Source organism: Dipodomys merriami, unplaced genomic scaffold, assembly GCF_024711535.1.
Source record: "Dipodomys merriami isolate MVZ:Mamm:240054 unplaced genomic scaffold, mDipMer1.0.p SCAF_13, whole genome shotgun sequence".
Lineage (NCBI taxonomy): Eukaryota > Metazoa > Chordata > Mammalia > Rodentia > Heteromyidae > Dipodomys > Dipodomys merriami.
This window is the reverse complement of record NW_027202604.1, coordinates 10379434-10392500: the sequence shown is the minus strand read 5'-3', so window position 1 is coordinate 10392500 and position 13067 is coordinate 10379434. Positions and strand designations below refer to the sequence as shown.

The 13067-nt window shown below is 42.9% G+C and overlaps 1 protein-coding gene across 3 annotated transcripts in view; it reads right to left on the bottom strand.

The window, feature by feature from the left end:
* Positions 1–13067, bottom strand: part of Kat2b (lysine acetyltransferase 2B) — a 103697-nt gene that overhangs the window by 20860 nt on the left and 69770 nt on the right. For all 3 annotated transcript variants that reach the window (XM_070018677.1, XM_070018678.1, XM_070018679.1), the window contains 4 exons: positions 9575–9681; positions 4647–4769; positions 4258–4394; positions 553–761 (listed from right to left, as the gene is read on the bottom strand). In XM_070018677.1, coding sequence (XP_069874778.1) covers positions 553–761; positions 4258–4394; positions 4647–4769; positions 9575–9681 — 576 coding nt within the window. The remainder of the gene's footprint in view (positions 1–552; positions 762–4257; positions 4395–4646; positions 4770–9574; positions 9682–13067) is intronic.

Sequence of the window (13067 nt, the reverse complement as noted above, 5' to 3'; positions counted from 1 at the left end):
CAAAGCTAGTGCTCTACCACTTGAGCCACAGCCCGACTTCCGGCTTTTTTCGTTTTGCTTATGTGGTGCTGAGGAATCGAACCCAGGGCCTCATGCATGCAAGGCAAGCGCTCTACCACTGAGCCACCTTCCCAGACTCTCTGCAGTTAATTCTTACTCAAAAACATTACAGATCAGGCACCACAGTAGTTAATCCAAGAATGAGTGGATTACCAAAAAGCTAATATAGCTTCTAAGTGTATATACTGCTAAATAAATGGAGTACAGGACAGCCAAATAGTAACTTAAAATGCAGAGCATGTTAACAAGAACATTTTAAGCTGGGCACCAGAGGCTCATGCCTATAATCCTACCTACTCAGGAGACTGAGATCTGAGGATCACAGTTCAAACCAGCCTAGATAGAAAACTCCATGAGACTCTGATCTCCAATTAACTACCAATAAAGAGGCCAGAAGTGCAGCTGTGGCTCAAGTGGGAGAGCACCAGCCCTGAGGACAGTACCCAAGCTTTGGGATCAAGGGGGCAGGGAAAAAGAGAAGGAAGAGCTTACGGGTCAAAGACAAGCCGTGTGATGTACTCTTTTGGCATTCGGGGCAGCTGATGGGAGAAGACATTCTGTAGACCAACCAGCCACATCAGAATCTTCTTGTTTGGTTTCTGGTTCAGGGAATTGCCAACCACGTGGAATTCAATGACACCCCTGCGCTCTTCCAGCCTAGCTGCCTCGTCCCTGGCTGAGTGTGCCGACAGAAAATTGGTCTAGGATGCAGGAGACAGGAAAAGGTCTCACACAGCTACTCTGTGAAGGCAATGGCACATCAAAGCTTCTCTTCTTTGTTCTAGTCAGGTACACGTTTGCGGATTTCCAGGGCGCAAATACACACACATGCATGCAGACACATATGCATGCACACGCACACACATTCCTCAAGTCTTGAAGGCAAAATAGAAAAGATAAGTAAAGCAGTGGGAGAAATCTGAGGACCACCAAGGTGCCAGATAAGCTATCAGCCAATTTTTCCATCATGTGCCTGAGAAAAAACATCTTAGACTGTTTGAGCCATAAGATCTCTGTCTTCACTTCTCAACTGTTATTACAGTACAAAGGCAGATACAGATGCTCTGTTAAGGAACAGATGTACTAAAAGAATAGGTGTATTAGTACTCCAGTTAAGACTTTATCTAGAACACAAAATAAAACAGAGTAAATCACATTTGGCCTATGGGCCATAGTTTGCCAGTCCCTTGTTTAAAAACATAATAATAATAATCTCATTTACTTCAGCTTTAAAAGACCCATTGTGATGACAGATCCCAAATTCTCATAAAAGACCAAAACACAGTGGTCACATTCCTATTTTAGCACCTCTTTTCAGAGAACAGTTTTCTTTGCTAAGGAGTATCTGTTGACCCTCACTAAACCACAGCAGACATTACAGCAAGGGCCGGTACTCTGTGTTCCTCGTCTTATTTAATCCATCAGTGCAGTGCTGGGAAATAAATGTTCCACAAACAGCTCTTCAGGGAGGAAAAGTCCTAACTGGTAGCACTTTGCTGCTTTCATTGGTCTACAGTAGCTGGATGTCCATGTGACCAGGCACCACTGTGATCAATTTCAAGCCACCAAGCTATTTAACAACCAGCTTATAAAACTCCTAAAAGTTAACTGCTTGCTTCCATGTGCCAGTACCAGCCAGTTCCACACACTACGAAATCCATCTAACAAATTTCAACCATGATTGCAGTCCACTTTAGAACTCAAAACACTAAGATCAGTGAAAATATTCAATCCTTAAAAGACTAAGAGAAGAAGCTGGGCACCAGTGGCTCACGCCTAGAATCCTAGTTACTCAGGACGCAGAGCCTGGGCAGGAAAGTCTGTGAGACCCTTATTTCCAATTAACCACCAGAAAACCAGAAGTGGTAAAGTGCTGTAGCCTCTATAGCTCAGGGACAGTGCCCAGGCCCAGAGCTCAAGGCAGACAACCAACAACAAAAAAAAGACTCAGAGAAGAATGAGTGTTTGAAGTCCTCATAGACCAAACATCACAATGGGAAAGAATAATCGTATGATGAGATCTATTATTATTATTTTGAGGGCGCAGCACTGGGGGTTAAACTCGGGGTATTATGTTCTCCCTGGCACTCTGCCACTTGCATCACAACTCCACTTCTGGCTTTTCGGTGAATAATTTGAGATACAAGTCTCACAGAATTTTCTGCCGGGGTTGGCTCTGAACCACACTCCTCAAATCTCAGCCTCCTGAGCAGCTAGGATTACAGGCGTAAGGCATCAGTGCCTAGATTTATTATTATTATTTTGTGGTGCTAGGGATTAAACCCAGGGCCTCATGTAGGTTAGGCTTTAACCCTAGTCCATGAGGAGATATTTCTACTAAAACAGTCCAGTTCTCTGAATTAACCTCAACATCACAGAATACCTAAAAAAATATGGCAAAGCAAAACCTAATCTTTTTTTTTTATCAACTACAGCTATAGTAAGAAGATATAAAAATTGTTTATAAAATAATATCTAGGCCATTTCTCCTATGGCTTAAACCACTCTGCAATAATTATCATGTAACAAGATAGCAGCAGTACTTTTACTAAAAGTGCTTGAATCTAATAACCAGTAAGCAAAGGCAAATTCAAATAGACAGCAAAAGTGGTGACCAAGAATCAACAACAACATATCAAAAAGCCAAGAAAAAGCTAGAAAATTACTGCTTTAAAGTAAAGAGACTTAGCAGACTAGGAATATAGCTGAGTGTAGTGTGTTTTCCGTGGGTTCAACCTGGAGCACTGCCCACAAAAAGAGAGACACTAAAAGCATGAAGAAATCAAAGTTAGATGCAATGCTTTGTTCCCTAGTTGATCCTTCAACAACAGCAATAATTGTACCAAAGGACACCATTTAGACAGATGGGGAATTTAGATATGGGATGTATATTACACCAGGGTCAGCAAACTTTTCAATACAAGGTAGGAGGGGTGTATTTTATGCTTTTGAGATGCATATATTTGGCAGATCCCAGTTACTCAAACCTGCTACTACATGCAAAGACAGCCACACATAGTAGCCTCCTGCTGCTCTGGAGGCTGACATGGGAGAGTCACTTGAGCCACAAATTTGAGTCCATGCACTGGTGGCTCACACCTGTAATCCTAGTTACTCAGGAGGCAGAGATCTAACCATCAAGACACAAAGTCAATGAGAGAAGGAAAGTCCATGTGATTTTTATCTCTAACTGCCAAAAACCAGATATGGAGCTGTGGTTCAGTTGGTAAAATGCTAGCCTTGAACAAAAGGAAGGAAGGAAGGTGGGAAGGTGGGAAGGAAGGAAGGAAGGAAGGAAGGAAGGAAGGAAGGAAGGAAGGAGGGAAGGAGGGAAGGAGGGAAGGAGGGAAGGAGGGAAGGAAGGAAGGAAGGTGGGAAGGTGGGAAGGAAGAAAGGAAGGAAGGAAGGAAGGAAGGAAGGAAGGAAGGAAGGAAGGAAGGAAGGAAGGAAGGAAGGAGGGAAGGAGGGAAGGAGGGAGGGAAGGAAGGAAGGTGGGAAGGTGGGAAGGAAGAAAGGAAGGAAGGAAGGAAGGAAGGAAGGAAGGAAGGAAGGAAGGAAGGAAGGAAGGAAGGAAGGAAGGAAGGAAAATGCTGGAATGCTAGATCCAGTTTGTGGACTATAGTCTGCAACCCTATATTAGAAAACTTTATAACCAAATTTTCTGAGTGCTAACTTTGCTAAGAGTGCTAATATGCCAAGCTAAATGTTCTAAGAGTGCTAACTGCATTGTGATTTTGAAAGTGAATATCGTTGCTCCTATGAAAGCTAAGGGTAAAGGGTTTATCTCTTTTCAACTCTGAAGTCATTCTAAATGGTTCACAAGAGAGAAAAACAGAAGATAGAGTGAAATGGGACCTAATGTTAACAACTAGAGGAACCTAGAAGTCCAGAGTTTTGTTTTATGTTTTGAACCACAGATATTCTGTAACATTTTCTGGGTTAGAAATACATCAAGATAAAAAGGGTTGCAACTGTGAGAGATTATTAGCATGAGGCTTTGTGATGTGACATTCTTTGAAGGAAATGATCTCTTGACTAGCCAACCCTGCCCTTCCCACCTGGACCACCAGGGTCCATGCAAACCTGGACAGAAGGCTAATTCTCTGCTGACAACAGAGGGCTTCATTTCTGAGAGCTTAAGGGGCTGGACGAACAGGAGACGCCTACCAGCTCCCAGATGCTGTTTGCCCCGCTCACCTCTGGCCCGAGCATGGTTGCAGGGTCTGTGATGGTGGACATGACCTCATGAATCAACTCCACTGGAATATCCCCCATAACCCGGGGTCTTTTGGCCTCTTCTAGAATGTGAGCGTCATTCATTTTCCTCTTCTCTCCTACAAAGATCAAAATGTAGAAGGCAAATGATAGGTACACATCATATACACATAAAACAAAATGTGAATACCCACTGATACAACTAATTTCCTAACAGAGTTGACGGAATGGAGGTCAATATCCTCTGTGACAGAGGAAGGGGGGGGGCAGTAAAAGATGGGAAAGTGATGGGCGGGGTCATAATAATTGCCAATCGCAGATCCATTCTCTCCATCTGGGTGTCCTCTCTTTTACCCCTCTTAAGAGCTTACCTTGGTTTGCTTCAAGCCCAGATGACTTGCAGGCAGGACTCGTGCTACCTCCATTTGGCTGCTCCAGGGAAGATGAGTTTGAATTGTATGACACTGTCCCAGCCACAGGAGGTGGATTAATAACTGCCCCAAGAAAAGGGAAAAAAAATATGAGATGACTATGTGCATAGCCAACAAGGAAACAAGAACACCTGAAACCAACACCATAGAAAGTCATCTTTAAACCAAAAACCACTTAGCATCAAGATGATAAGAACAGAAGCCAGGCTCTAACGGCTCACACCTGTAATCTTAGCTACTCAGGAGGCTGGAATCTGAGGATCTTGGCTCAAGGCCAAGAAAGTCCCTGAGATTCTTCAAGTGACCACCATAAAACTCAAAGTAGAGCTGTGGCTCAAGTGTTAAAGCACTAGTCTTGACTAAAAAAGCTAAGGGACAGTAGCATCCAGGTCCTGGGTTCAAGCCCCGGTACTGGCAAAACATAATTAATTAAAAATAAAGCCTGGGGAAACATATAGCAATACCAAGCCAGCCCAAGAAGATAATGTCATAAGCCCCCTTTTCAACCCATAGGAGCACCTGTCATCTCAGCAATGGCAGAGGCTGAGACTGGGAGAACCAAGATACTAGATTAGCCCCAGCAAGAAAGCTGATGAGACTCCATCTCCGTAGAGTTCCCTGGACATTGCGGTATCTCTATGATCCCAGCAACTACAGGAAGCCTGGAAGGAGGTAGAGTATGGCACAGGCACACACATCTAGGCAGACAGCAAAACCCTATCTTAAAAACAACCAGGGGAGGGAGTGGCGCTGTGGCTCAAGTGGTAGAGCGCTAGCCTTGAGCTGAAGAACTGAGGGATAGCGCCCAGGCCCAGAGTTCAACCCCCACGACCGACAAAACAACAACAACAACCAGGGATAAAACAAGGCTGAAGGGGTAGCTCAAGTTATACAAGTCCCTGAGTTCAAATCCCAGGAAGGCCCCCAAAATAAAATCCACTTAAGTGCCAGGCTATATGTTTTGGGTGTTTTTTTTTTCCTTGTAGCACCCAGGCCTTCTGAATTTCAAAGTACACTGAGATGGATTTTATCAAAGAGGAAGCGCGGATGATTCAGAAGACATCTTAAGAGTATCTTGCAAAACTTCAGAGCCATCATTATAAATGTCATTCTCACAGTTGCACAGATGTGCAGACATGCCAATTAAGAAGACAATTACACTCTTCTCGCCCCTGAAGAGAACACATTGCAATTACGACGAAACAGAAGACAGCTTGCTTCTGATAGCCTTCAGGTTAAGACTGAAGTGTACTCTTCAGCTTAACTGGGCACAACCTTAAAAACAACAACAACAACAACAAAAATAACAAAAAATAAGCTTAAAATTCCCATGCAGCCAGAGATCACCGCTGCCTGCTCCAGCCTGTCTATGGAATGGCAGATAACATGTGGCCAGAAGCAGAGCAGACAGGGAAGATTCTGAGCAGGCACAGATCAAAGGGAGTTCTCACTCACAAAGCAACCCTCTCTGGAGGCCCTCAATAAGTGAACTAAGTGGACCCTGCTGAACAGCTTTGATGTTCCAAGCCCGAGGGAGGAAGCAGTGTTCATTCTCTGCCCATTCTTTCCCCAAGCCGGCGACGCTGAACACTAGCCCACGCCACAGGAGAGCACTTAGTGCCTGTTCTGGCTTCTCATGTCCTACAGGAGTCAGGAACTAGGCGTGGGAGTAGAACCCAATGCCAGCTCATAGAAAATCTGGACTAGGGCAACTTGTTAACTTTCTCTGATCTTCTATGTCCTCCAAGTAAAAGGGACATTAATTCTAGTTTCCTAGAGTTTGTCAGGAGGAAGTTTCAGAGGCAAAGTACTCTGACAGTATCCGTTATTGCTGTTGTAGTAAAACTGGGCCTCTGACCATCTAAGACTTGCATTCATATTAGAGAGAAATATGGACCTAGGGCCACATGAGTATGATATTACACAATAGTTCTCAGATATGCTTGCACATTCAAATCAACCGGCTGGGAAGGTGGCTTATTGGTAGAGTGCTCGCCTAGCATGCATGAAGCCTTGGGTTCAATTCCTCAGTACCACATGCACAGAAAAGGTTGGAAGTGGTACTGTGGCTCAAGTGGTAGAGTAATAGTCTTGAGCAAAAGAATCTCAGGGACAGTGCCCAGGCTCTGAGTTCAAGCCCCAGGACTAGCAATAAATAAATAAAATAAAATGAAATCACCTAAAAAAAGTCCACAATGTCCAGCAACAACCCAGACTAAGCTTATCATGTTCTCTTATAGTATCACAAATATTCATGGATGGTTCCATTGTACAGTCATGTTTCACCACCCAGAACAGGATACATATGGTCCAGTTTCTAGGAAAGATGAGCTCTGATGGTTCACACCTTTAACTCCAGCTACTCAGGAAGCTGAAATCTGAGGACTGTGGTTCCAAGCCAGTCTGGACAGGAAAGTCCATGAGACTCTTATCTCCAAGTAACCACCAAAAAGCTGGAAGGGGGGTGTGGTTGAAATGGTAGATCACCAGCTTCGATCAGAAAACACCAAGAAAGAATGCGAGGCCTTGAGTTTGAGGTTCTGAGTTTAAGTTCTAGTACTGGTAGTCCACCCCACCCCACTCCCCTCCACACACACATACATACAAAAGATTGTAGGAATCTCTGAAGGAAGGGAGCTCTAGTGCTTGCTGGGGAACAGGTGAGGAATTAGGCAACTGAGGGAGAGGTGGCATCCGAATGCTTGGTAAGATCAGGACAAAGGTGAACTGAATTGCACAGGTCCAAAGAGAAATACAGTGGACATCTCCAGGAACCACACAGTATGCCCAGTCAACTCTTGACTGTGCAGTTCTACAAAGAGGAGATAGCACTACACACACAAAGACCTTAGCTCACACTAAGGGTTTTAAGCATAAGAAACATGAAATTATGACCTAAAGTAAAGTAAAAAAGACACAGGACAAGTTTGGTAGCAAACATTCAAACAAAACAGGTTTTGATTCAAATCAAAATAGCTATTTCCCTAAGCACTGTGATTTATAGGGATTTGATTACATATATCCAAGGTTGGGCAATAGATTTTAAAATAATAATTAAACAAACATCTCAAATGTTTTTGCTGACTGAAAGTAATTGGACTCAAAAAAAAACTATATACTATATGATTTCTTCCATTTGATATTCTGGAAGACTAGACTGCATCAGATAAAAGGTTGCCAGGGCTGGGGTAGGATGATGAATGCCCTAAAAAGGGCTACAGATGATCTGTCCAGAGTAATGCAACTGTACCATATTTGATAGTAATACCCAACTGTATATGCTTGTGGCATACACCTGTAATCCTGGCTACTCAGGAGGCTGAGATCTGAGGATCTCGGTTCAAAGTAAGTCTGGGCAGGAAAAGTTTATGAAACTCTTATCCCCAGTTAACCACCAAAGGGACAGAAGTGTATTTGGGGCTCAAGGAGTAGAGTGCAAGTCTTGAGCAAATAGCTCAGGGACAGTGCCCAGGCCTGAATTCAAGCCCGAGTATCAGCACAAAAGAACAACAACAACAAACATAAACCCCTGTGGCATACTAAAAAATGATGGGTTTTTATTTTTTAGATTTTTACATTTTAATTGTAAAGGTGATGGACAGAGGGGCTAGTTACATAAGTGAGGTAATGAGTACATTTTCATTTGAACAGTGTTACCCCATCTCTCATTCTCTCCAAGTTTTTCCCCTTCCAGCTTCCCTCTTCCCCGAGTTGTATAGTGTCTAGTGGGTTTCACAATGAAGTTTTAAAATAGTGAGATTATGCCTAAAATTCTTCTTAAGAATAAAATTACCTTTCCTGGATACAACCATCGCAAGTCAACATATTACCAATAACTAGAGTTCTCAAACAAAACAAAACAAAACAAAACACCCAAACCTTGATATCAAAGCGAAGCCTTCGGTGTTGTGCCATCGCCAGCTATCAATTCGTGTTCTGGTATTTCTACCAGGCTCCGTTGAGTGTTCCTCATGCCAAAGGCAAGAACCACAATGATCAAAAAGGCAGCCGTCTTCTTTCCTTACAGGATGCCATTGGAAGCCACTGGCCAATGGGAGGGAACACTTCACATCCCCAGACTCAAGACCACTCTCTTCTCACTATGGCACCATTACCCTCATAGTAAATTTGTGCATGAAACGGACATCATGGATGAGTTAGACTGATTCCTAGATATATCCAGCCATTGGCTGGGCCTTTAAGTGGCTTCAGAAAGAGCCAGTGTTTGGCTACAAGGCAGAGCTGCCTGGCATTTTATACTTCCCATTAAACTGTAATGAGCAAGCCATGCCTTCCTGCACATATTACTATTTTAACTAGTTAGTTCACTCCTGCACTTCGCATCCACAAAGACATAACTGCAAGATTTTGGTTTATACTCACTTTCTCCTCATTAACAGTAATGCAAAGGAAGATTTGTGAAAATATTTGCCTTTGGGTTTTTGTTTCTTTTCCTAATGAAAAACCACAAATAAATGCAATGAGAGCTACAACTAACACTTCAGGTGGACCTTCTTAGCTACTCTCTGAGGTCTGTGAAAAGAAGTTCTCCTATAGCCACATACCAGTGACTCATGCCTGGAGTCCTAGTTACTCAGGAGGCTGGGATCTGAGGATCACAGTTCAAGCCAATCAAGGCAGAGATTCTTATCTCCAATTAATCACCAAAAAAGCCAAAAGTAGAGGTATGGCTCAGGTGTTTGAGCAAGAATGCTAAGGGATAGTACCCAGCTTCTGAACTCCAGTACTGGCACAAAGAAAAAGGAAAAGGAAACAGGAAGAAAAGGAAGGAAGGAAGGAAGGAAGGAAGGAAGGAAGGAAGGAAGGAAGGAAGGAAGGAAGGAAGGGAAGGGAGGAAGGGAGCTCACCTGTTTGGATTCCTAGCTGACTGGTTCTAGAAGAGACTGAGAGAAAATCCTGATCCCAAATGGGAGAGTTTTGACTATAAACTTCTTCTTCCAACATGGACAGAAACCTAGACACAAAAATAAAATCAAGATTAAAAAAAAAAACCCTAATGTATTACTAGAGAGGCAAAAGCCCTAGAGACATTTGACAATCCTCCTAACATTGAGGTCTGGTTTTCAATTCAGAAATATCCTAGAGAGTGTGAACTAAAATGATGACATCATTGGGCAGTTCTGGTCTCTTCTAAGACAGAAACACCTTCCCATACATTTATTTTGACTTATCACACCTACACTGCAACACAATAAGTAGTGTTGGAAGGGGTTGATGTGCATTAATTTACCAGATTGTTATAAGGACAGTTGAAACAGAATCATTACTACATGCATTTTGCAGATGAAAAGGACCAAGTACAGAGAGGTTAAATAACTGTCAAATTCCCACCCTGAAGCCAGGTGCTGGTTGCTCATGACTATAATATTGGGTACTCAGGAGGCTGAGATCGGTGGATCTTGGCTCAGAGCCACCTGGGGAAGTAAAGTCTAGAAGACTCTCCTCTCCAATTAACCACCAAAAAAAGCCAAAAGTGGAGGTGTAGCTCACGTGGTAGTCCCAGCCTCGAATGAAAAGGCAAATAGAAGCTTCCAGGTCCCAGAGTACTACTGCATACACACCAGTCCCAGTACTGGTGCACACACACACACACACACACACACACACACACACAAATTTGACAAATACAACAGTGAGGACAGAATTGTGACCAGCAATTCATTATTATTTTATCTTCTCACCATGTTATAAAGGAAAGTTTTGGGACCCATAAGTAACACCTGGAAATGTTGGTAGAAACAGACACTCAACCAAGTACTGGTGGTTCACATCTGTTATCCTAGCTACTGAAGAGGCCAAGATCTGAGGATCCAAGTATGAAAGCTATCTAGAAAAATAAAACTCTATCACTAATAAGAGAACAAAAATCAGGACTGGAAGTATGGATCGAATAGAAGAGCACCAGCTATGACCAATTAACTTGCAAAAAGTTGGATTGGATAGATAAACTATAGAATCAACCTAGGTGCCCAGCAAATGATGAAGAAATAACAAATGGGAAATAAGGATAAAGGAAAAAGATACTGGGAGATAAAGATAAGGGATAAAGAACATTCAGTAGACACATACAATGGAGTAGTATTCAATCATAAAGAAGAATGATCCAGGTGTGGTGGCTCACACCTGTAATTCCAGATGGCCATGAGGCAGACTTTCAGTTCAACCTCTCACTGTGTACACTAATAAAACACTGTTCAAAAAGAAGTGTACTCATTGCCTGACACATAACTGTAACCCCTCTGCACATCATCTTTACAACAAAATTTTAAAAAATAATTTTAAAAAAGTTGGATTGGAGGTATGGTTGAAGTTGTACAACACTAGCCAGAACCAATTAATCAGCAAAACTGAACTGGAGATATGGCTAAAGTGGTAGAACATCATCTGTGACTGAAAAAGCCAAGCCAAAGTGTGTGGGCCTGAATCAAGCCCCAGTGCTGGCAGGAGAGAGGGAAGGAAAAAAGGGAGGACAGGAGGGAGGGAGGGAAGGCAGGTGGACAGGCAGATATTCAAGTCTCACTCAAGGCTTACTGAGTTTCTTTCTCTAATACATAAATGAAAAATAGAAATATCTAAAAGTATTTCAGCGTACATTTTTCAAGCTGTACATTTACTTCTTTTAGAATGACACTGTGGGGCCTATTAACTCATACCCCACACTCAGGAGGCTGGGCTATGGAGCAAGACCCATCTCAAGACAAAACAGGGGCTGGGAAGGTGGCTCAGTGGAAAAGTGCTTGCCTTGCATGCATGAGGCCCTGGTTCGATTCCTCAGCACCACATAAGCAGAAATGGTGCTGTGGCTCAAGTGGTAGAGTGCTAGCCTTGAGCTGAAGAGCTGAGGGACAGCGGCCAGGCTGTTTTGTTCAGACAAAACAAACAGGCTGGACACTGGTGGTTCACCCTTATAATCCTAGTTACTCAGGAGACTTAGATCTGAGGAACATGATTCAAAGCCAGCCCGCAGAGGAAAGTCCGTGAGACTCTTATCTCCAATTAACCACCAGAAAACATGAAAGTGGACCTGTGGCTCAAGAGGTAGAGAGCTAGTGTTGAGCAAAAAGGCTCAGGGACAGTGCCCAGGCCTTGTATTCAAGCCCCACAACTGACAAGAAAGAAGGAAAGAAGGGGAAGTGGCGCTGTAGCTCAAGTGGTAGAGCGCTCGCCTTGAGCTGAAGAGCTGAGGGACAGCGCCCAGGCCCAGAGTTCAAGCCCCACGACCGACAAAAAAAAAAAAAAAAAGGAAAGAAGGAAGGAAGGAAAGAAAAAAAGGAAGGAAGGAAGGAAGGAAGGAAGGAAGGAAGGAAGGAAGAGACAAACAACTAAAAAAAATGAAATACAGAAATCAGCCATTAGAAAATTGTAAATAATTTGTAGATTAGGGGGAGGAAGGCACTAGTTAAAGAAGAGGAAGCATACAAGGATAGAAAAGATGGAGGTCTGAACTTTGAACATGCATCGGAGAATCAGAGGCCCCACAGGGTCCCTGGGTGCTGGGATGTGGGTCCTAGCTCTCACCCAGAAACAGAGATCAAGACTCAAATAAGCACCGTCAGACCACAGTAAGTGTGATTCTACTGCCAGAGCTGTTGGTATTAATCCACAATGGTCTCAGATGTTGTCATATTTGATGAAAAAGGTTTTAAGAGGAGAAGTAGGTGGTAGTTTTTACCCTACCATTAGTAGCAAAAGAAAACTCAATAGCATAAGCATGCCAAAACTATGTGTTGAAGGAACAAAACACACTATAATTAGCAAATATCTGCAAGATGCATTTGCTATGGGGGAAAAAAAAACTTACTATGCAAAGTAATTAAGATTTCTCTTTTACGACCCTAATGGGGTGGGAGGGTCCTTCTTTGTCCTTTGACCATTAACACAATGACAACTATCACATAAAAATATAAATGCCACTTATGTGGCAACTGTAATGGTGAAATAAGTAAAATGGCTTTAATATTTTGGAAAGGAATATATCTGAAAGACAGCCACTGAATATATTCGCATGCCCAGAAATCATACTATGACTTAGGGAGACATTCAAACTTTGGCCTAAGTGCTTCAGAAAACACTAAAACATTCAGGTCACCAATTTCCCATGTTGGTTTTCTGGCAGTGGAGCTGTGACTCGAGTGGTAGAGTACCAGCCTTGATAAAAAAAAAAAAAAAAAAAAAAAAAGGAAAAAAAAGCTAAGGGACAGCACCCAGGCTCTGAGTTTAGGGACACACACACCTAAAACAAAATGGAAGCTCACTATAAAAAACGGTCCATGTGTGTGGGGGAAGATGGGAGATGCTAAGACAAGATTCATTGAAGATTCACAAAGGGACTCAGGGTCC